This window comes from Apteryx rowi, unplaced genomic scaffold, assembly GCF_003343035.1.
Source record: "Apteryx rowi isolate R43461 unplaced genomic scaffold, aptRow1 scaffold_146, whole genome shotgun sequence".
Classification (NCBI taxonomy): domain Eukaryota; kingdom Metazoa; phylum Chordata; class Aves; order Apterygiformes; family Apterygidae; genus Apteryx; species Apteryx rowi.
Window position 1 is genome coordinate 1,653,290 of NW_020447708.1, and position 24,037 is coordinate 1,677,326.

The 24,037-nt window shown below is 37.6% G+C and overlaps 1 protein-coding gene across 4 annotated transcripts; it reads left to right on the plus strand.

The window, feature by feature from the left end:
• Positions 1-21,719, plus strand: CD47 (CD47 molecule). 4 transcript variants are annotated; one of them, XM_026058336.1, is made up of 12 exons: positions 1-138; positions 4,009-4,356; positions 5,772-5,819; positions 9,043-9,132; positions 11,927-12,028; positions 12,404-12,496; positions 13,098-13,193; positions 14,487-14,579; positions 16,100-16,131; positions 18,500-18,524; positions 19,198-19,225; positions 21,138-21,719. In XM_026058336.1, exons 1-12 carry the CDS (start codon positions 93-95, stop codon positions 21,157-21,159), a joined length of 1,023 nt encoding a protein of 340 aa, XP_025914121.1. In that variant the 5' UTR covers positions 1-92; the 3' UTR covers positions 21,160-21,719. The 4 variants fall into 4 exon arrangements, with proteins under 4 accessions (XP_025914121.1, XP_025914123.1, XP_025914122.1 ...); XM_026058338.1 differs by lacking the exon at positions 18,500-18,524; XM_026058337.1 differs by lacking the exon at positions 5,772-5,819.
• The last annotated feature ends 2,318 nt before the right edge of the window (positions 21,720-24,037 follow it).

Genomic DNA, 24,037 nt, shown 5'->3' on the forward strand with positions numbered 1-24,037 from the left:
CCGCTCCGCCGCGCTCCGCCCGCCTGCTGCGGCGAGGAGTTGCCGAGGCTGTAGCGCGTCCTCGCCGCGCTCTCCGCCGCCGCCGCTCCGCCATGTGGCTGCTGGGGGCTTGGGTGCTGCTGAGCGCCGCGGGCGCCGGTGAGTTGTCGTCGTCGTCGTCGTCGCTGCTGCCGCCGCCGCCGCCCTCTGCCGCGTCTTTCCGACCCCGGCGGCTGGATTTGTGGGGGCGGGGACCGTGACACCTTCCCTCCCCTCCCTCCGCCCGCCTGCCCCGGATTGCGGTGCAGGCGCCCTGCCGGGGGCGGCGAGGGGGCTCCGCGGCAGGGAGGGAGGGAGGGAGGAGAGACCCGCCTGCCCGCGCGCCCCTCGGCCGTTGGGCGAGGGGGGAGGGGCGGCGGCCCGGGGCTGCGCGGGGGCGGAGAGGCGCGGAGCGGCCGCTGCCCGCGCTGCCGTGGCGGCGAGGGGAGAGGCGGTAGCTCCCTCCGGTTGGCCTGGAGGTTCCCGGCGGTGCTGCCCGGGGCTCCCGGCTGCCGTGGGCTGTGGCAGAGCCGAGGTGTGACACGGGGCGCCTGCGGGCTGCTTGGCAGTGCCTCGCCGCGGGTTGCGGGGTCGGCGGGCTGCCCTGGCGCTGCGCCTTGCCGCTTTCCTCATCCTCCCGCGGCTCGGGTGGGTGGCGGCGCCTTTGGGAAGCGATGGGGGAAGAGGAGGGACCGGCGTCGGCGCGAAGCTCCGTGTCTTCCTGGTCGTTGTAGCATTAGGGCAGCTTAGCGTTACTGTGTTTTCTCGGGAAAAATGGTGATCGAATTGGTGGTCTGCTATATAATTTCTAAGGTTGACAGCAATTCCTAATATAAAAAGTTTAGGTATCATTGATGTGTAAACGGCACCTAGCAATCTAATCTGTTTTCCCTGCCTCAGGAAGATACTCAATTGGCGGGGGGGGGGGGGTTAAAAAAGTTAAAATACTTTCACTGAAGTCACAAGATGTTACCTTGTTCTTATACCTATAGGCAGGATTTCCAAACCTACCTGTTTAAAGCCAGGATCAAATTAATGTTTGGGTTCCTGGGTTAGAAGCAGCTTGACTTAAATGTTGAGTGCCCTACAATCTTTTGAATTCAGTGAGAAAGAAATCCGTGTATTCAGCAGGTCCAGCTAGCAAGTTCAGCTAATTTTAGACATTGTACAATATTCCTGAACTTGCATTGCTTATATCATTTGAAACATCTTTTCTGTGGCAGGTTCACAACTGCACATTCTCCAGAAACAAATTTCCCAAAACCCTTTCCATGAGTCTGTGAAATGGTCGCCTTTATGTGTCTAAGTTGGATAATCCATGAGAAAGTTTGAGGCTAGTAGCCGCCTAGTAGCCCAGTGCCTGCAGAATTCGGGAACCATTGCATAAAGGGTCTAGGGACTTCCTCATATCGCAAGAAGAATGTCAGAAGTTGATAGTAGCAATATCGTGTGCAGCAAGCGGTCCAGTTCCGTTTAGTGAGATAGTAGGTACCCTCTTCTACTAATGCCGTTAGATTTCAGGACAGTACCCCCAGATACTTGTCTCTGTGCTTCTGTTGGTGGCTGTCTGCACACTTGCTCCTTCTTTCCTGAGCGCTCTGCTGGTGGAGCAGTTCACATAAGTGCTTCTTGCTTTGCTTCAGGCAAAATGTGCCAGTTCTCATAGACTACACAACAGCAAATTGGTGGAATCAGTAACATAGAGACCCCCACCGTTCAGTGCTGCTCGTCTGCTCTAACTCCTTCCATTAAGATGGTTAGATCTAGAAGTGGTTATCCTGTATTATATCATGTTCAGCTAATTTTAAATCCTTATTTTTTAAACATATGAATAGTCGTATTTTTGTAGGATTTTCATGTTGAATCACTATGCTGTAAATGTTGATGAGCTTAATACTAGTGAGAAAATCATGACCAATTTTTGGGGGGCGTTTTTTCCTTCAAGATGGTTGTTTTTTAATATGCTTTGGTAAATATTTCGAAGTATAGTTGCTTCCTTTAACTGCAAGTCAGCATTTCTCAATGAGGTGGAGCTAGTGGAGAATAAATTGTTCCCACAAAGTATAAATGTGCCAGTTCTAAAGAAAAAGGCAAAAAGAAAACCCAAAACAGAAACCTTTTACTGTAAGATAGTATTAAAATAAAACATGTGGAATTTATCTCAGGAGAAAGAACCACTGAAGCACTACAGTTTTTAATTTTGTGCATTTATTTTTATAAGCCTCGCTAAAGGATTTTAGAAGTAATTTTTACATATTCTCTGATAAATGTGTGGTTTGGGGTACCATTTCCCTTTTGGCTGCTTTTATTACTTCTGTTTTTTGAGGTACAGTTTTAAAATGCAACACAGTTTGTAAAATGGAGAATAATTCTGTTGTCGTTGCACAGTGCTATCATGCATAATACATATTAATCAGTTTAGTGTAAGCTTGTGATATAGAGTAGTGACCCAGTGACTTGTGTGATAGTATTAAAGCRGTATGTTTCAAAGTTCAGTACTTTTTAAATTTGATTCAGGACTGTTGCTCTGAAAAACTTGAACTACTGCAAATAAAGACTACTTGTATCATTTTTTTTTCTCCCTAATTGAATTTAGTCATGAAATACATACCAGAATTTGGAGTTGTTTTAAACATGAGAATATCAGTAGTCCCACTGAAGTCACTGGATCCACTCCAGTTTGTAAGTCTGTGTGCTTACAGTGTTAGGGGCTGTGTTCTTGTTTTACTGTTCCTATTTTTTCCTGTCTGTGGTTTTATTGGGAAGTATAATCAAGCTCTTTGGTTAAAGTCACTGGGACTTTTGGGAGCTATAGCTATTAAGATAATTATGGATGGAACTAAACTATGGTTTTGCACAAATGATGAAAAATACAGAAAATAAAGAATTCAAATCCTTCATACTTTGCAATCAGGCTAGTTTAATTACCCTCTTTTTTAAGGTTCTTGGTGTAATTTTAATACTGATGTTAAAATTGTGTTTTCGAACTGATGAATGGATCTTACTTTCAGATAAAATCTCAGAATTGAATTTAGCAGTTTATTGAAACAGTGATCAGTAATACTGTTTTAGAACAGAGGTGCAAGATGGGAGAGAAAGGGTAAAAACCAGCAGTGCTAATCAAAGTGATAATATTATGTGATGTTTTTTCAGTACTTTCACTGAATGGTACAGTTAGTAGCATTAATCACAGTGGTTTATAATACAGGATGTTTCTTGTTGCAAACTCTCCACTTTCAATTCTGTTATCTATATACTCTAATACTAAATAAGCAAGAATCTTATTTAGTCTGTACTGTTGTGTGTGCACTTTCTTTATCAGAAAGGAAGGGGAGAACTTGCAAGAAATGTTCTAAACCTATGGGGATTTGGCTCCACCTTCAGAGTTCAGAAGGAACAAATGACAAATCTCTTCATTTTTTAACTGAGCTGTCTTGCCTTCCTTCTCTAGGAAGCGTAAAAGTAGAAATCCCAACAGAGTAGTTTTTTCCCTGTGTTGTTAATGAACTATAAAGGATGCTTATCTAGAACTGATAGCGCTGTACCTCCTTTTCTAGATACCTGAGTGACCAGTAGCAGAAATTTGAACATCAGTGACACTGCCTGGGCTTAATGTTACATATATGCTTTGCAGAAACTAGGCCTTAGTGCAGTATTTTTCTGTGTATGGCACATGTTTTAGGGGAGACGTCCAACTGGGCTGCAGCACAAACTTTTATTACTGTTTTCTATTTATGATAGGTTATAGAATTTGTACATTATCTAGTTGTGAGAATGAATAAGCCCTGTGAATAGGGCTGTGATAAACTATAATAATGCCTTTTTTTGTTGCCCCTTTAAAGCCTGATATTCTGTTTTAGGGGTTTTGCAGGAGAGTTGGTTTTGTTTTCCCAAGTCACCTGTTGTAATTATTATTTTTTTCCTGTTTGTTTCTTGTCTTGTATATTAAGAAATAATTCTGAATGTGTTGATTTTCATTTTTCTTTCTAGGTTCTGCCCAATTGCTGTTTAGTCCAACCACGTTTGTTGAAAGAAATATCTGTAATAAAAGTATCCTCTTACCTTGCATTGTGACTAATCTGCAAACGAACAATAAAAAGGTCATGTACGTTAAGTGGAAAATACAAGGAAAATTATTTTTTTCTTTTGATGGAACGCGGCAGGCTGTCAGGGATCCCATGTTTTCATCAGCTAAGTTAGTATCTGAATTGGATTTATCCAAGGGTGTTGCCTCTATATTACTTGACAAGGAAGAAGCAATTGTTGGAAATTACAGTTGTGAAGTGACAGAATCAAACAGAGAAGGAGAAACTACGGTTGAGCTTAGGAACAGTACAGGTAAGTTGTCTGCCATTATTTTAGAGCCTACTGGGAAAGAAAACAAGCAAGATCTTATGGGAAAGAGAACTATGACAATATACTACTTGAAATTGAAAATGCCAAGAATGTAGGATACAGTTCTTCAGTCTCTTCTGACTTGAATGCTAATTTTAGTTATTTTGTTTTAAGTTAGAGGGGAGTGCTTCTGTGGGAAATAGCTGAACAAGTTTTTTGATTATATACTAATGTCTGAAGAGTGTTTGTCTAATATAAAATTATGCTTTCCCACATCTTTTGGGTTACATAGTTGGTGATAATTTCAGCACCCTTATGTTACTGTATTATATACTGAAGCATACTCGATGTCTTTATAATACTGAGATGTATACATCCATGAGCTATTTCACAGTGGCTACAGAGACTTTTTGTTTAAAGAAATGCATCTTGCCTTCTTTAGCTATGCTGGAAAAATTACAGATAGAACTAATAGAAATTTTGTGTAAATTCTAAAACTTAATCTAAAGGTATGCTATTTTTCAGTGAGGTTGAAATCGCTGCTGCCAGATGGTAACTTGTTAATGTTGCCCAGCATTAAATGTCTCCTTTGAACAGACAGTGTTAAACTAAAATAATGGTGACTAAGTGATGAGTTTCTCATTTAGTAAGCCATTTTACCTTGTCTTCTTGTCAGAGGCAGCCCATATGCTGCAGTGCCTTAGCTATTGAGTAATGGGATCTGCTATACCTGCACCATCTGTCTAGTATTCTGCAGAAGCAACAGTTTCACTGAACGTGTGCACTGTTTATCTGTTCTGCACAGTAGTCTTGATTCTTGCTTCTGGAAGGTTTCTCAGAAGCACTGGATGTGTTACAGATAAATAGCACACAAAATCTTGCCCTGTGCACTGTAGAATTGTCCCATGAAGTTTTTGCTATCATTTGTCATTAAAACATTTCTGAATATCAAACAGATTGAGAGGGATGCAGCCACTGAAAGAGTGAGGATGCTACAAAATTATTCAGTTCTTAGAATGCTGCCAAAAAAATGGAAAGAAGAATAGGCAGTTTCCTTCCTTGTGTTAAAGCTTCCTCTCAAGCTTTACTCAGCCTTCTCGGATGATGTTTTTGTCATTCAGTGTTCAGCTCTAGAAGAGGAAGCARGGCCTGAGCAGGTAGCAGAATCAAGTCACACTTGCAAGTAAACTATGCCATTGTTAATGAAGGTTAATTGAAGAGTGGGTGTTCTGTTCAGGTGATTTTTTTTTTCAGAAGGTCAATAATTAAAGTAATAAAACACTTTACATGATGCAGAGTACAGTTCTACTATTGTTTTTTCTTTTTACCTTTCTCTGTGTTTAGAACTTTAGCTTTGAAAGAGGTATAAAGACTACAAAGCAGAAAACTGATATAATTTTTCTAATTTCATTTTCTAGTTGTCAGTTGCGGCGAGGAAAATATCTCAACACCAGAGGAAAATTGTGGTTGGTGAAAAATTTATAGTGGCGAGGTCATGTTAGGTTTGAGAACATATGTTAGAAAATGTAAAATTTAGTCATATGTTTGAGGGTTTAACTGAAGGTAAAACAGTCACTTGTTCTTTCTTTAAAATTTTTTGCGTAATTTTTCAGGCTCTGTGCTCCAATATTCTAAAGAGATTCTTGAGACAATATGTTAATACAAGAAAGCATAGTAAGTGAGTTTTAAAAAGGGTTAATGAATAATGATCGTCCTATACCAGTCTTCACTCTGTCATTTCTGAGCAGTCAACTCATGTTATCGCTAGTAATATGTTCCAACTGATCTTTTTACAGAGGTAATATTATAAAAGATAACTGTTTTCTAGTTCACTTTACATTTACATAGGAAATCAGTAGCAAAGTAAGGATCAGATCCATGTCTGCTGACTTCTATACCTCTGCACTCATCTTTGGACACAATCTTTTCTGATCAAGTATCTTACTAGTAAAAAGAGAGTTAGTTTGGAGCTGATTTCTTTATACCGGCTCCCAAAATAGTATTTTTGGCCAGGAATTTACTTTATTGCTATGAAGCACAAGAATAAGGGCAGTGTGTTACCAGGAGAATGTATTCTGCTGTTCCTTTTATGCGCAGTTTGCATGTACTGGGAACATTGCAAGCATTTCCGTATACAAAGCACTTTTACATTCTGAGACTGGACCACCTTAATTGGAGGTCCCATGTTGAATGCTGAAGTCCTAGCAGACACCAGGCTTCATGACTGCTTTTTGTGTTCAGAATACCCGGTAATGTCATCCATAAATGCTGCAGAGGAAGCAAAGTTACTTTTCAGGCTCTGTTTCCAGATGCTTTCAATCCATGAATAATTATCAGTTAAATCACTAGGATTTGCCAGTAGGATTCAGCTTATCCAGAGAAAGACAACTGTGTGTTAAAGTTACTGTTCAATACTAGCTGCTTTTTTGCAAATATAAATGAGAAGCAGTTTATTAACCCTAGGTTTCTTTTGGTGATAAGGAAGCTGAAAAATGTTCCTCCATCTGTCCTCCTCTAGTGTCTTTCTTGTTTCCTTTTATTTGTGTTGTGACCACAGCATCTCTTCTATGACCCTGGAGGGGAAAAAAATATATTATAATTATGTTTCCCAGCATCCACATTTCCATCAATTCAAAACTGTCAAACTAATGAAGTGTTGACTACAGTGCTAATTTCTTGGAATCCTGTACCAATACCAGTTTCTCTGACAGTTCTAGCACAGAGTGAAGTGGCGTGCTTGCTAGGCTTAGCTTCCCATCTCCTACATTTGTGTTTATATGTACCTTTCCTTGATTTTATATGCTCATTATGGCTACAGACCCTATTTTTTAAAGTGACCCATAGTCCTTATGAGTAGTACTAAATATTTTCAGAAAGAAACATTTTTGTAGCCCCTTACTACAAAAGGGTGCAACTTAAGAGTAGCAGTAAACATGGGCCACAAACTCTCAGTCTCAGGTTTGTGATCAGTTTGGGGACTAACCCATGCACCTGTGCAGGAGTTACAGTGGATTTGTGTTGAGCCCATTGCTGCCATGGTTACGTTATTACTAATATGTGGGATCAGTCATTTCAAGGCAGATTCTGAAATACCGGTAGATGTACTGTCTGTTAACAGGTGTGTTCCCCATGGTGCAACATTCTAGTGCAGTGGCACATGTACAAATGGTGTGTGCCACTTCTGGATATTGCGGTGACCCTGTGCTGAATTGTAGCAGATGAATAAAACTCCAGTCAAATGCCAAACTGACATTATAAGAATTACTTCATTGGATTAGATCTGAATACAGATACTGGGTGAGAAATGTGAATGAAAGATTTTGAGCCGGAAGACTGATTTAAACAAGAATTTGAAAATGTCAAATGCAAAGAGAAGGCTGCTTATGATATAAGGAAAAAATGAGCCTGAAATGCACACCTGTAGTTGCATCTAATCTTTAGCATCCTTGCTCTGAGTAACCTGTAAAAGTTGTGGTGTAGCTTTGTAGTACTGTTCATTGGGGGGGGGGGGGGAGAGGGATGAAAGTGTAGGAAGCCATATCCTCTTGTTGTGAAATAATGCTTCCCTTCCTTCTAGGCATTAGTATTCTTTCAGAAAAATGGATCTTGATCAATAGTCTTTATTACTAACACTACTAACTAGTAGACGGTTGAGCTGACCCCATTAGGTAAAGTCAAAATTCTTAATTTCCATTCTACTTAAGGTTGCTTTTTATGGAATGCATGAGCTTCAAACTCTCTTCAAGATACTTGGCATTGAAAGCTGTGAGGTATTGCTACTTAATTCCATGTTTCTGGAGCTGCAGATACAATTTTTAAGTATAGAGGGTACATATGAGTAGTATACATCAAAAAGAAGATGAGAAATCTCTTTAGAAGTAAGCGTGGAGGCAGAAGAACAGTGGCAAGTATAATGTAAGAAGGGTAAACTTTGAATTCCAGAGAATGAATCTAAATAATGTTATAAGCAGAGATGCAAGAACCAGCTGTATTTTCTGGTTCAGCGGGGGGATATTTTAGGAATAACTGTATGCATGTTGGAAGGCGGCTTGCATGATCTTACAGCATGGATGACTGGGCAGCCTAAGGCATCTGAGATGCAAGGAAAGAAAGCCAAGTGGATGATGGTGGGAAGACATAAAGGAGAATGTGTGATTTCTAAAATTAACAAAGCAGTGTTTTCCTCTCATTTAGATTAGCTCCTGTATTCTATATCACACATCTGAATTTGTTTGAGTATTTTATAGTAGTATTATAGTTGTTGGAGCTAGAATAAAATAACTGGAGAAACACCAAATTGGACTTCACAGGTCATGCCACCTTCCCTGATTAGCCTACATACATTGCTTTGCTGATCTGCTGTGCCATATGTAATTCCACAAGCTCGCTAGCTTGTACTGCCAGACAATAACATACACATATCCTCTGCTGCTCTGGAGATTAAGATCTACAGTTTGGGAAATGTTACAGTAACTAAAATGTGCAAAAAATAAGCTGTCACTCACAAGATTAGAGTAAAAATTCAATAGGTAGAAGTCATAGCTTTTATAGCATTAAAAGTTTTAACAGACTAACCATTAAATATAGTATTGAACATTCTAGAGTATAACCTAAAAGGAGCACTAAATGTAAAGCTAGTAACATCAGTTTTTGTATTCTTCCTATCATATTTCTTTGTTTATTCCCTAGGATCATGGTTTCTTCCAGTGGAAAGTGCTTGCATCATAGTGTTGCTATTCTTAGCTATTATTTTTTGTTGGGCTCAGTTAAGTGTTATTGGTAAGTATTGACCTTTTAATTCTTTGCAACTGTGATTTGCCCTAAAATCATTTGTATAAAGGCAGCCATGTAAAATGAAAGGTGCTTACATATAAAAGATGTGTGGTAGAATTGATCTGGATAATATACAGAGGTATGTCTGCTCTGTCAAATAACTTAGCTTTGCTTTGCTGCGGAATCCTCTCCTGAAGATCTCCAGTGTGTTATATACATTGTTCACATTTGGGCTTTCTTTTGGAATGAATCAACTAGTACCACGAGAGACTAAAGTCAAATACAGTTCTGAGGATAGTTCATAGTAAGTGCTGTTACTTGCAGGCATTGTCAGTAAGAGTACCCCCCAGCTACACTCTTGCCCTGTGTAGTCTTCCAACCCCCTTTCAGCAGGCTTTGCCCTCTTTCACAGACCCTTTCGGGGCATGTATTGTACACTTCTGGCATTGAGTTACAAAAACACTAGTGTGGCAGGTTGCAGTAGCACTTGCAGAGTTTGGGATCTTTAAACTGAAAAAAACCATGACCTCATCAATAAGATCTGTGTTTTGGGGCTTCAGGGTGTCACATGGTGCCAAAGTTATGCAGTGTGGGTCCAGGCACTAGTCTGTAGGTGGGGCTAGCCCTGAGCAGTGGGATCTGGGTCAATCTGCCCTACTTTACTGGAGGCCAGGGGTTGCTTTCTGGGGTTAAGATCTTCAGCAACTGTATGTCTTTCTATGCAACACAGAGCATGGCCTAAAAGGTCTGTGTTTAGCGCTCAGTCTGCTTTGTAGTGATGTTTCTGCTGTCAGTACTGTTGCAAATTATAAGCTTTTATTCATGAGTGTGCATGTAGATTATAATTTTTGCAGGGTGTAATTGGTGATGTCTGCAGTCATTGATTAGAGCAAGAAAGTGTTTTTTCACTGTTGCTTCACCATGACATTATTGAACCATGCTAAAAACAGAAGCATATTTCATTTTATGGTTATAAAGTCAATATTAGAGAAAGGTGGTGCTCTCTTAGAGTAAAATTATACACTAGATTTTTAGCACTAGCTTAGTTGTAATTTAACACTGACACCAGTGATCCTAGTAAAAGTTTTCAGAAAAGAATCATTCAGCAGTGTCTTAGGCATTCTTCATATGCTAGTATCCCTCATGTGTGAGAGAGCTTTGTGTCTTAGTCTGGTTTCAGATTCTTCCCTGTGGTGCCATGTGTTATGTCAGTCTTGGTGATTTTCAGCCTTTTTCAATTTGTAGACTTCTAAAAATTTTCTTTTTAATATAAGAAGTATCACACTCGGAACATTTTGTAGTAATCAGTTACATATTCAGCCATCTAAATGTAATTTTCTTTATTATCTTTTTATAAACCTCTAAAAGTGGTCTGTGATTCTTCAAAGGTTATTGGTCAGAGGTTGAAAACTAATCTTTTTCTTTTAACGATTTTGTTTCTGAATGTTAGATTCCTGATTTTCATTATTGTTTATAATGGTTTAAGACTCTGACTTGTTCTGTAATGTTCGGGAATCATCATTGCCTTGTATTTATATCCAGAGCTTGCGCATTTTCAGCATTTGATAGGATAATAATAGTTGTTCTGAAATACGCATAGATACATCCATTAAAAAGCACTGTTGTTTTATAGGCGTAAGTTGAGCCTGCTTGAATTTTATTGTGCCTTTGCACTTTATTGCAAGCTCTCTGACTTCACTGAGGAAAAGTATGCATGCTGTCTCTAACTTGTATTAAATTTGGGTCCTATTGTTTTAGGCAACATGAATACAATGAAAGATGGAGTTTTAGTTACAAGAGAGGTCATTTTGTAACCCTTCAATAGAGTAGTATTAAAGCTTTTTTGCACGTACCCTCCAAAATATTTAGTCTGTCCAGGTGATAGGGTTTTTTTGTTTGTTTGTTTGTTTTTGTGCTAATGCAAGGTATTGAAGTAGGATGTTAATTCAGTAAAAAGTCCTCATTATTCTTTTTGAAGTTACTTCCTCTGTGTGTTCAGTTTTTGTTGATGACTACCAATTTACGTTTTAGTTCAACATAAACCAAAGTTATTGGGGATTTTCTTCAGATTTTTCAAGCTTGGAACAAGCTGTGCCTTTTTTGTCTTAGTTGTAACAACACATAAGGCAGAAACAAACACAGCTAGTGATTACAATGCATTTGTAATGTTTCTTCTTTTCCAAAGGCCCCTCAAGTGCTACTGGTTTGAAACCCTCCATTGGAATGAGGCATTTCTGAGATAGCGGCCATTCAACAGTGCAGTTTTACTGCAAATTAATCCTATGTATGGCTTCTGAACATGTAAATCATTTGTAGCGTATTCATGCTCAAAGCACCCCAGTGAGAGGGAATCATCACCCTGTTCCTGTGGGAACTGAAATGATGCATCTAAGATCACACAGTGTCACTGAGAAGGGAATTAAACTTGGACTTTCTAAATTGCTGTTTAGTATTCACCTGAATAACAAATTCTTTATAACGCTATTTAAGTATCAATAGTGCATCTGACTGAATTAACCTGTATCATGTCCTGAAGTGATTTTGATAGCATTTGGCCTGGATTGGTAGAAGGCAGGATTAAGAATTTAACTAAAGCACCAGTGCCAGGTTTCATTGATATAAGCCATATGATATGATATTAACCATATCAAACAAAATAAATGAGATCTTAATGATTATAGTTATGACTAGGATTGTCGTCAAGAAACAAACTCCTAAAAAATCAGAAGATCTGTGTGTTCTTGTGAGAGAATCTTAATGTCTGATGAGTTTCTCTATTTCTCTTCATTTTGTCTTTAAGCATCAAAATTTGAAACTGTACTTCACAAGAAAATCAGCATTATTATAGCATGTGGCATCTTCACAATTGTTGCTGTTGTAGGTGTTATTCTTTTTGTACCAGGTAAGTTTAATAAAATTGTCTTTCTAGTTGACGGGAATAAGCACAATTCAACCTCTGCCCTAGTTTAGTGCTAATTATTCCATTTTAAAATTAGTAGATGATAATAAAATTATAGAATAAAATAAAAACAGTATTATGATTTTCAGGCCCTCAAGGTGGCCATGGCCATAGAGTGATAGAGATTACAAATTGACTTCTGTTTTCTGTCCTGCTGCCTCAGGTGAATATCAGGGGCTAGGGAGTGACTTCTAGTGCTAAAGTGGTATCTTTCTGGGACCCTAAAAATTTGACAAAACTGATGATTTACTTACATTGCTTGTGCTTTATTCCAGCCAAGGATTTCTGTTTTACTAATTTACATACAAATGTTTGCAGATGGCTATACTCCAGGAAGTCGAGCTGGACTTGGTTTAATTGTAGTCCCTACTGTGATCTTATTGCCACTTCAATACCTTCTATTTGGAATGGGTGAGCATTTGTTTATTCACCAGCTCAAAAATATACTGATAGATACAGTGATAGATAGATACACACTCCCCCTCAACTCACATAACCTGCATGATATTTTCATCCTTCATAAATAGGTGCTATGATAACGTGCTGGGTTTCTGACCTTCCTACTATCTCAAAACAACATGTTTATCCTGATTTTGTTTGGCTCAGGTGTTACAGGGAAGAGGTATAAGTTATCTTCCTGGAAAACAGGATTTAGTGTAGGATGTCTAAGTGTTTTCTGCTCTTCCTTTCTGGGTCTTGGAACTGGGATGAATAATTAACTCTCAAAATGGTGGGGTTTTATTGTTGTTTTTTTTTTTATGCCTATGGTTTATATATATAAAAATATATAAATATAAATAAATAAATATATAGATAGATAGATATTAAAAAAAAATGCTTTAAGGAAAAAAAGCCCGGAGTAACTTGCTTAGCTTGTTTTGTAAACACTGGCTGGCTAAGCCTGGAATTTAGGAGAACCTGATTCCTAGCTTTGTGTGAATGATCTAGCTTTCGTTTCCCTATAGTTAATCTTTAAAATTACAGGTTTTTTTTCTCTCCCCCCCTTTCCCAGTTTTGGATAGTCTGTCAAAAACAGCATATGCTCTGATAGGTTTGGAATCTCTTGGTTATATAACTGCTGTGGCTGGTTTTGCACTGTGTGTCTCAGGTAAGAAGTTTATCTTCTGTAAAAGTGTGTTCTTACCTTTTGTCTATACCTGATGCGAATGTTTTTTGGTAACACTAGAATGCTGTCAGAATGGCTTCACTACATTGTGTTTTAGCAATAGAACTCTTGTAACTATACTTTAGGACTACTGTGTTAATGCTGTTTTATCTGATGAAGGAAGAATAGCCCAAAGGCACTATTACATACACTGGTTTCATTAGTATGGCTATATCCAGCATGACTGCATCCTATGAGCAGCTGCCTTTAAAATCAAACAAACAAAAAATAAACAAAGAAAAACACTTTATACATTTATTTATTTTGCAATACTGAGAACACTAAAGAGTCACCCCAAACCGCTAATGACTTTTATTATTACATTATTCTTACTGTGGCCTACAACCCCCCCAGAAACCCAAATAGAGCCATAATCAGTTTCTCATACTCAGATGAATAAATCTCTTGCTAATCTCTGCTCGGCACATGAGTGATAACTGAATTGCTGGGAATGCCTATCGTTGCATTTGCCTTGCACTGTTTCAGAAACAGCAAATTAGGAAGGAATCTTGAACTGTTAAAGTTTAGTAATGGCTGGCATTTTGTTTCAGCCTTGAAAAATAATCCCTGTTGAAAAGGAACACCAACTAAACACAGCACATAGCAACCCCCCTTCTCCCTTCTACCCCTTCCTTTGTCCTCTCCCTTCCTTCTCCTCTTGAGGAGCTCACAAGTAGTTGCAGTGATTCCATGTCCCAGGAAACATGGATCATAAAGATCAGAGAACAAGAAGTTTCTGAAATGGGATCTGGTTGGGTTGTAACAGCCAATTTCTGCTCTGGGGTGTTGTTGTAAACTTGAAGCATTCCTATTATCTTTGGCAGATTTACTTCAGATCTACATATTCTTCTCCCTTCTTCCCCTTTTAAATTCATTTTTTCACTGTTTTATCAATAATAGTATTGTATTCTGTAATGCCATTATAGTTTTAAACAATTGGGATTGAAGATGTAAGCTTAAATTGAAAAATTAAATAATGAAATAATGTCTTCAATTGCAGTGAATGACAGAATATTACAGCTAAACTATTACCAGGATGAATCAGTAAAAGCCTTTGTATAATTAAAGAACATATGCAGAAAAAGAGATGCAGAAATAGTTCTGGGATAGCTTTGAAAGATGAATTAGATTACTTCTGTTTTTATCAGGCTTACTTATTTCAGTATTCAGTTCTATCTGAAAATGTTTGCTTTAACTTGTGTCAGATGATATTTCTTTGTATCTTGTTTTTAACAGCCTGTCCTGTGTTACACGGGTCTGTTGTGATTGCTGGCTTAGCTATTATGGCTATTGGAGCTTTGCTTAGTCTGGTTTATGTGTGTTTTGTGGGTAAGTAGCGCGTAATATTCTGCTCTTTTTTTTTTTTAAACCACTTTAATGAAATATTCAGAGGAACAATTTTCTGTACTATACTTTCTGGAGGTACACATAGCTTATTTAGATATAAGGCGTGGTCTCACAATTCCATAGTTTAACAAAAATTACTGAAAAGTTAACTGTGTGTAGGTATTGGCTTTGTTTCATGGAGACTGTGGGGAATCTGAGTGCAAAATTCTAAATACAGCTCATCATCATAATCTGTCCTGAGGTCAACACGGCCAGGTTTCTTAAGTAAGAGTGTTTTAAGCTCTAGGATAAAAGTTGCTGTTTCTATGTTCTGGAGTTAAACAGTTGCCTAGCTGAGGCAAGGAACTAAAAGAGCAAAAGGAATTCAAGGATTCTATAGAGTGGTCTGTGGGATTGTGCAAACAAAAGCTTATTGCAGATACACTCGGAATATGAGTTTAAAGAAGTAAAGTCTGCCTAATGATTTCCACTGCCTATATGGAACTTTTATTTAAGGGAGATTTGAACATAGACCTTTAATTTTATCAAATCCTGTTTTTCTTATGCTTCATTTTAAAAGTGGGAGCAAAGAATAGCAATACTTTGTTTCAGAAACCTGTCAATTCATCTGGTCTCAAAGAGAAGAAAACTTAAAGGTATAAAAGGCAATCAGGCCTGCTAAGTAACCAAAAAGCACATCAATGCTGTTAAAAGGGATGTGGTGCAGAYATCTGTAGGCTAGCATACCACAGCATAATGCTATGTGGACTTTATGGTTTGGTTCTGAGAGCAGAGTAGCTTTATTTGCTTTGAGCTGTGCATGAAGGTTCTTCAGACAATGTGTTACTTTGGACACAGAATTATATAGGTGAAGATACATTGCTTCCAGACTAGTGCTGACTTACGTACAGTAAGCTCAGGGTTGTCTGCATTGGCGTATGCAGTCTTCCAGGTTTAGTGTGTGCAATCTATGTGTGGGTATGGGAATTCCACTAAAGAAAAAATTAAGGCAGAAGGCCTAATATACAAGATGGATGGAAGCCAGTCAAAAATGTAACAGAGGTGAAGCTAGCCTTTTAACAATGATAAAAGTAATTTTTATTGACATTATAAGCTACTTGTTTATACTTCCTTGATGCTATGTGGTAATGGTCTGCATAAATCTTGCACTTGTACTTTGATTATGCTGGCTGAAGAGGTTGAACATGACTGTAATAGGTAGATTCCAACATCCCAAACAATCACAAAACTGAGTGCAGCATAATTAATTTCTAGAGCTAAATGCCTTAACTGTGTTAATTCACAGATTGCATATAATAAGAATATTCAGCTCCTAAACAGAAAAGTGCTTGGAGGCTGTTAGGATATACAGGTCATATTAAGTAGTTTTGGGTAAGGAAAGCTGCAATCTTGTGTTATTACTGTGTTCCAAGTTTTATTGGTAGATACTTTTATTCCATTGGTCATGGAATTTGTTCATCTGTCTGCTCAATTCTTAATTTTTTTCTTGGCAATTATTTTAGGTTCCCGCATAAGAGATCATCAACCTCCAAGGGTAAGCTTAAAGTTAATAAATTTGGGGTGACTAGATGGCTCAGGGGATTATAGTGAGATACTGAGCCTTTCTTCAGTAGTTCGAATTCAGACCAGGTTGGTAGCAAGCAAAAGTTCTGGCTGTGTAACACGTCTCATGTTGAGTGAGTTGGTGGTCTTCACTGTCCCTACTGAGTGTGTCAATAGTACTGTAATTGCCACCCTAGCAGCTGGCATACCCAAGAGCTACTCCAACTGTTGTGCCCCAATGGAGTCTCAAGGGCTGTCACAAAAAGGTAGCAAGTGTGAAGGGAATCTTGATGTTCCTTTTGCAATGTGCTCTTTTCACATTATTTTATAAAGACTTTTGGTTAATGTCTTTTTTGTTATGGCAAATGCGGATTACTGCTGAATTTTTTTATACAGGTGACCTATATAAAAACTAAATCTTAATTTTTTCTAAAGCTTTTTACTCCAGAATTCTTTAATGTTCTCTTAAATTCCCAACTATGCAAATGCTGTTGCCTTGATTATCCCCTCCCTTCCCCCTCCATAATGCCCCTTAATATTGATGAGACCATCTGAAAGCAGTGTGTCTGTCTTTAGGTCGCACAGAATAAATGAAAAAGTACTTGTTTTTTTTTTTTTAAAGACTCTTTTTAGTCAATTTTTTGATTCTAGAGTAATAATTCCTCAAACAGTTGTTTTCATAGACTTGCACTGTATTTTCTAGTGGTCCACAAATGTGAACAGCCTGTTTTCTGGAGTTTTGTGAAAGCAAGTAAAAAGGCATAACTATAGAAAATCAGTAAAACTTCCTTGTATCAGGGAAGCAGGACAAATGCTAAGTCATCCCATTTCATGGCTGCCAGACATCRTTTGAGACAAGTTTAGCCCTGTCTCCTGCACTCCACAACTATTGTAGAAAGATGATTTCTAACAATGGGACAGAACTGACCACAGTTAAGATAACAGAGATTTTTTCCTTTGCTTTTTCTCATCCATTTTCATTTTAAGGAATAATATTTCAGAGGATTGGTCTCTTAGGGAAGGAAAGTGGTAAGTACATGAAGCTGGAAAAAGAAAAAAAGAAGAAAAAAAAAAGAGAGAAAGGAGGTGCACAAAGTCCATTCCATTATAAAAACGAGCTGAGAAGTGTATTACAGAAACACTTCTTTCAAAATGCAGTACTGCCTTTAAAGTAGCATGTTCATGTTTACTTGTAGAACGGAAGCAAACTGGGCAAGGAGAGATTTTTTTTCTTCCTATTTTATAAGAAAGCCTTGAGATATGAACCAACATGCTAAACCTTTGTGGAACTCCTTTCTCTTTATGAGCTATTCTCTGTATGAGCTGGTTTCACAATGCAGCAAGGATTTGACAAAGAAATGGTTGCAATTTAGTATGTAGTACTAAACACCATGTTAGTGCATGAATTGGAGAAGGAAATGAAATCTAAAGAAATTTTAAAACTTTGATGTCATTGGGAAGTTCAGCCTCTAAAAATCTGTGTGTTTTTGCAGCTGCAGTTAGTTGAGGGTCAAATACAAAGTGTTCATGTCACAATAATTTGTGCCCATGAACTTGTGTGAGGATATAGAAAGGAAGTCATGGAAAGACTTGGTGGAAAATTAAGTCTGCTAATATGCTGCTTGTTTCCGTCAAGGACTATTCAGCATATATTGCTGTACTTTGAGGTGATAGAGATGTGAAGGACTTCTGAAAATACCTTTTTATTCTGTGTAATCTAAAGACTAAGAAAAACTTGCTGTCAGTGGACTGTGCTTTGTTTTGGCACTGGGGCACACTTTTTAAATGATGTCTGTTACTTTCTTGAGGCTGAGGGGGAAAAGGTGTGTATTTTGAAATCTCTTAATCTTAATCAATTACCTATTAAATTTTTAACACATCTGCAGTTTGCTTGTGTTTCTGATGATTGACTGCCAGACTAAGTGCACAGCTATTTGGTCCATCTCCTGAGGAGATAACACTTGAATGCTTGACAAGTTTTTTTGCTTTTGTTTTGTTTTGTTTTTTTTTAATCATGCTATTTTATTCCTAACCACTGATCAAGTTGCAGAAATAATCTGTTACAGTATTACTTCTTAAAACTAGTATCTGCATGCCTTTTGCTGCCACCTAGAGGTATTGCATCTGGGAAAAAATGAGATGTGTAGTGGGAAAAAATGACCTGGAGAATGCAGTTCTTGATTGATTTTTTTTTTTTTTTTCAGAACTTCAATAATCAATTTTATTAACTTTCAGCTTTTTTCATTTTTGTAGAATCACTACTTACTGTATATGTCAATTAGAGTAATTTAACTGTGGCGAGCCAAAAATAAACACGAAAGCATTTTATACATATATATATATTTTTAAATGTTTTGCAGAAAGCTGTAGAAGAACCATTAAATGGTAGGTGGTGTTCAAGATTTATCTTCTAATTAAGGGATTAATTTTGGAAATAGATCAAAAAATAGTTCTCACTACAACAGCACTGAGATGGCAGATAGGTATGTCAAGTTATGTGGCTCTGAGTTAGTAAGAATTTGCTTCTCAGTGAAATTCTGCCTGGCACTCCTGGCATAAAGAGCCTTGTTTTGCACTTCTGTACAGGTGTGCCAGCTAGCCAGCAGCATTGCTGCCTGCTCTGGGACAAGCATAGTATCTTAGGATGTTACAGGCACCCCATTTGCTTTGCAAAAAGAGAGCAATTTTTAAGAGGAAAAGTGGGACAGCTCTTGATAGCTGGTTCTAATTCTTTTTCACGATCATTTATTTCAGTGAAATATTCGTGACTATAGCAAAATCTATCCATGTCACTGTATTCTTTGGATATTTCTTTGGGTTGGGAAAACTCCACTGTGGTGTTGTGAAATTCTGATAGTGCTTTAAGATGGGGGAAATTTTACAGTGATAGATGGATGGCCCTGAAATATATATATATTTTAAATATACTGTTCACTAATTGGCATACTGAGAAGTAGTGGCAAGTTATAACCTGTATTTTAGAACTACTGTGAATATTAATTATAAAGCATTTCTTAATGTTTGGCTAATTACTAATCCATTTGCTTGGCTTTTAAAGATGCAAAAGGAGTGATGTTAGAACGATGGTGAGTCAAAATACGTCCCCGAATGTTTATTTTAACTAATGTATGTTTGGGAATTTTGATGTTTAAAGTTATCCAGTGCTAATATGATGAAATTTGGAGTTACAGTGCTGGTACTGTTCTAAGTCAGATTATGTTTCACTGAGTAGAAAGAATAAATATTTCCTGTATCATACATAGAGGGCGAATGTGTATTTCTAAGTAGTGATGAGGATGTGTCAGTGAGAGAGAACTTATAGGTAGATTTTTTTTTTTTTTTTAATCAAATGGGAAATGTCATATATCTTGTATGAATGTTTCTTTATGCATATATTGTATGGTGTATGGAACGTTTTCCTGGGTGGCGTGTGTGTTATTTTATTTTTTAATTAAACCTTCTCTACCTATTTAATTAGTGATCTCTCATGGAAGGCCACGTGGAAGTGGTTTAAAAGTRGATTCTCTCTTCTCCCCCAACTTTAGATGTTATTTAAAATCTCTGGGTTTTGCTAAATTGTTCTTACAGAAATCAGATTCACTTGTTTTTTGTTTTTTTTAGTGTCAGATGGTAGTGATTTTTAAAAAACAAAACAAAACTGAACCACACCTTTCTCATTTAAGTACTGCTTAAATAACTTGAACATGTTTTTGACAAAGCAGAATATTTACGATTTAAAGCTGCAATGTGGTTTCTGCTCATTGGTTATGCTTGATGTTTAAAAGAGTAAGGCCACTCTAAACCTGGTAAATTATTTGAAAAAAATGTATATTATGCCACTTCTAGAAAGTGTGAATTGACAAGGTGACAGTAAATGAGACACTGGTTAGCCCTAACTGAAATAAGATGTGTCAGTTGATTTTAAAAAAAAGGCTTCTTTACAAATACTATGTGCTGCTAGATTTATGTTGCTTGCGACTACTGTTATATGATTCATCCAAATATGCCCTAGGATTGTTTCCTAAACCAATGGGAACACATGTATTTTTCTGGTACAGAGGACAACTGCATCAATATCTGCTAAATATGTTGATTAAAATGTACCCCAGTTATTATCATTTGAAGTAGACGGGAAAAGTAAAAGGTAGTTCCTGCTTTAGAAGTGACTATTTCTTATTCTCCTCAGCAGTGCTTTGATACCAGGAAACAAGTAAATACTTACAGGTCCATTGCATTCTTTTTCAAAATTTACAAGAAGCTAGATAAGGGTGGGATCAGTACAGTCACCATTTGCTGCTGAAAAACAAGATGGAATTTTGCTTGGAGATGCAATTTTAAATAAGTTGCCTGCTTCTTCTTGGGTCTCATTCAGGTTTATAACAACCTGCCTCCACTAAAGAGCATTCTGATGCTGAGATAGAACTTTCAAAAACACAGAAATCTGCTAATTATCAATTTCCTTTTGCTTTTTTTAGGGTAGAATTAGATGCCCGACTGCTTTTTCTGCCTTGAGAGATAGCTCCTCAAAATAACATATTTTACAGATCAGAGCTGAGGGCTCTGACTCAGAAGCTGGCGGCAGAAATCTTTTGAGCTGTACCTGCTTTCTACCCTAACCTTCCCTTGAAAACTCACTCACAGTCTGCAGGGATAGTTCAGCTGCTGAAGCACATTAGCTTACAATATGGCATGTTTAAGAAACCAGCCTTAGGAGTAAAGACAGGGCAGGGCAGACAGCTAAGGTTGGAAGCCACTATACTTGTTCCCATTCATGAGTTAGAGTTCCAAAACGTAGTGTTCACTTGTCTGTTGTGGAGAAGGTGAAACATTGGCTGTCAGTGCTACTCTTCTCTGTTACTGGATGCTAAGCTTGTTTCCAAAAGTTGAAAGAAAAAAAACCACAGTTTTTTAAGCTATAATTTGGACAGGCAGCACAATGTTCCTTGTTAAAACTCTTCCTGAATAATCTTTTTTTTTTTTTTTTTTTTTAATTTCTAGTGTAACTAAAGAGAAGAACTGAATCTGCTGCAGAGGTGGGTGATGTGTGGAAAGAAATTCACCGTTGTTTATACACCGTGGCCTTGAAGATGCACTACTCAAAGAGAAGAAATTCAGGAAACTAGCTGTTCTGCATGTGTGGCAAAAGTGCTTTTGATATAAATGATGTAATTTTGTAGTCACAGCAGCTGTAGCGAGGAACATGTGTGTCTACCCACATCTGATCTTTATTTTCTTTTATTATGGTATATATGGTGTGGTTGAGGGTGAGAATATAAAAAGCACTATTTGCCCACCACAGGGTCTTCCTGTAGTATCCTTAGTGGTATTATTTTTCAAAACCATCATCAGTCACTGCTTTGATAATGGGCCTGCTCAGCCCAAAGATTGCAATACCATTTAGATTGTTTTCTTTATTTGTGTGCATGGGCAAGGTGTGGTCATATGTCTATGATATGAGCAGGAAGTAGGATTTGTACGAATATTTCTTTTCTGACATTCAGCAGAACTTACAGGAAAAAAAATTGCTTATACATGAAATTAAATAAATACAAAGTTTACTCCCAGGTCTTCTTAAATGTTTACCTGAGTTATCCTAATTCCACAAAACAGTAATATTCCTCTCTTTAGACAGTAGTCATGTATGCTCTGGTGGCCAATATTTTAGTCCAGTGAGAGAGCTCTCTGTGCCTCTTTTCTTTTATTCTTTGATGAAACATTGCTCAGCTGTTGGAGCCAAATTCTGCACTGGAGTTACAGAGCATAGCACCTAGTAATTTTCATGCTGAATATGATTCTTATGTTTGTTCATATTGTATAGTGTGTGGTACTGGAACCAATTTCAGACTTTCTTAACAGTGGGTTCGTAAAATACATTGGTACTTCAGAAAAGTAGGAATTGTCCTATTTAGCTTAATTTTTAACAGAGTTTTTAAATCTGCTTTCTTGAATGGAAATAGGGGCTAAATTATTTCTGACCCATGTTTGTGATGCTGTCTTTATGTCACAAATGAATAAAATAGAGAATAAGCAGGAGGAGCTGATGAAAAGTGAGGAGGCTCAGTTTCCTTGAATATTTAAGTAGTGTAGATGAAAATCCATTGTAGGATCAATTCTATAGGATTTACACATTCCATGAGACTTTACCATGTTTTACAACTGTTTTGAGAGTTATTCCAAAATATAGTTGGTTTCTCTTGAACTCTGTGCTTTGTAGAAATCTTCGCATTGTCTCCATTGGTATTAGGATAAGATTTTCAAAGGCACAAATATTTTTCTCCTTCTAACAGTTTAAAACTTTGTTTGAAAAGCTGTTGCCCAATAGTAGTATAATGCACGTTTTTAAAGATTCTGAGAAACTGAGCAAGTCTCAGAGTTGGGTTATATAAACTTAGGGTTCATATTCATGTTGTGGGTGCATGTTGCATAGGTCCCCGTGTAGGCTGTAGTCTTGATGCAGACACCGTGCATCAATAATTCAACAAAATTCAATTGAGGCATATGATTTAACAGTATTTACTCTCACTAGGGCTGCAGGACTGAACCACTAAAACAACCTACAGTCCAGCCCTCACTAAAAGTCGAATTATCCACCATGAAGAGGGTTATACATGTGATAAAACATTTAAGAAAGGAATATGGTTTACATTTACTTTCACTCCTCAAAGTTTGTCAGTGGGAGTATTCATGTAAGTTTTGAGATCCTATATACAAATCTTTTGGTATAGGTTGTTCCATAATCATTGCAGTCCACCTGAAGATGGGAGACATTACTCTCCATTAATAGATTTCAGTGTAAGGATTTACCTGATAAGTAGTACRCAGAGCTCATCATTTGTAATTACCAGTTCCCCTGGTAAGTTGAAAGTCGAGCAGTTGAGGAATAGAAAAACCCTGGAATTCTGTTGAGATATTCTGCCTTATAAAACCATGATGTTTAATAGCTTTATATTAACTACTGTAAAGCAAATTGCAGTAGAATCTGTTTTGTATCACTGTGGCGATGAGGCCAAGCCGTTATTAGGACATTGCTGAAAAATTTAGGACTCAATGGCCATGTACAGACTGAAGAAGAAATTGTTCCAGAAATTGGAGACACCTCCCCCTCCCCCCCTTGCTGTTGTGTTAAGGGATTTCTTGTACGTACAAATTTTAAAATGTGAGTTTAAAATTCATAGATTTACCCAGCCCTTTCCCACCAGTAATTTAAAACCAAAGTTGTTCATAACTGTATGATTCCATTCTTGTGTGTATGTGTATGTATGCGTGTATATATATGTGTGTGTGTGTGTATATATATAAAAAAAATTCTCACTACTGGACATTTTAAATATCTATAGCCTTTACCCAAGAAAATGTTTTTATTTATGAAACATAATTTTGTAAATATTGTGCTAATATACTTAAAATAAAGCCATTTCAAGTTGTTTTTGTGAGAGATCTTGTTGCTATCACACTGGACTCCTGTAACTACTAATACGGAGAAATTCATAGTAGTAGCTCCTCTTCCACCTGCCTTTCTACCCTCTTTCTCTCCAGATCACTAATTGAATATACAGTAATATTCTCAGTGTTATTTAGATTGCTGCAGATGGTTATGCTTGGGAGATATTCTTTCTCTTTAAAAATGTCATCCAGGTGGGGAATGAAGTTTGTACATTTATAGATTGCCCTCTAATCACTTTAATTGGACTGATCATTGTCAACCATCAAATGTTGTTACCAAAAGACACTGTGGGAGGAAATAGGGGCCAATGAATAACAGGAGCTCCTTGTATAACTTTTTAAAAACAGAAGAGCAGTGCATATCTGTAGTCAGTCTTTGTTAATCCTAATAAGCTTGAAATGATTTCTCTGTGATAAGAGAATTTCTTGTATTACTGTGAAGGCACTACTCAGTT

Excerpts from the sequence above, each read along its gene's own strand:
- CD47 (XM_026058336.1), top strand. The coding sequence starts at position 93 with ATGTGGCTGCTGGGGGCTTGGGTGCTGCTGAGCGCCGCGGGCGCCG. Across the intron at positions 12,497-13,097 it reads ATACCTTCTATTTGGAATGG|TTTTGGATAGTCTGTCAAAA; the intron begins GTGAGCATTTGT and ends CCCCTTTCCCAG. Across the intron at positions 18,525-19,197 it reads TGTAGAAGAACCATTAAATG|ATGCAAAAGGAGTGATGTTA; the intron begins GTAGGTGGTGTT and ends TGGCTTTTAAAG.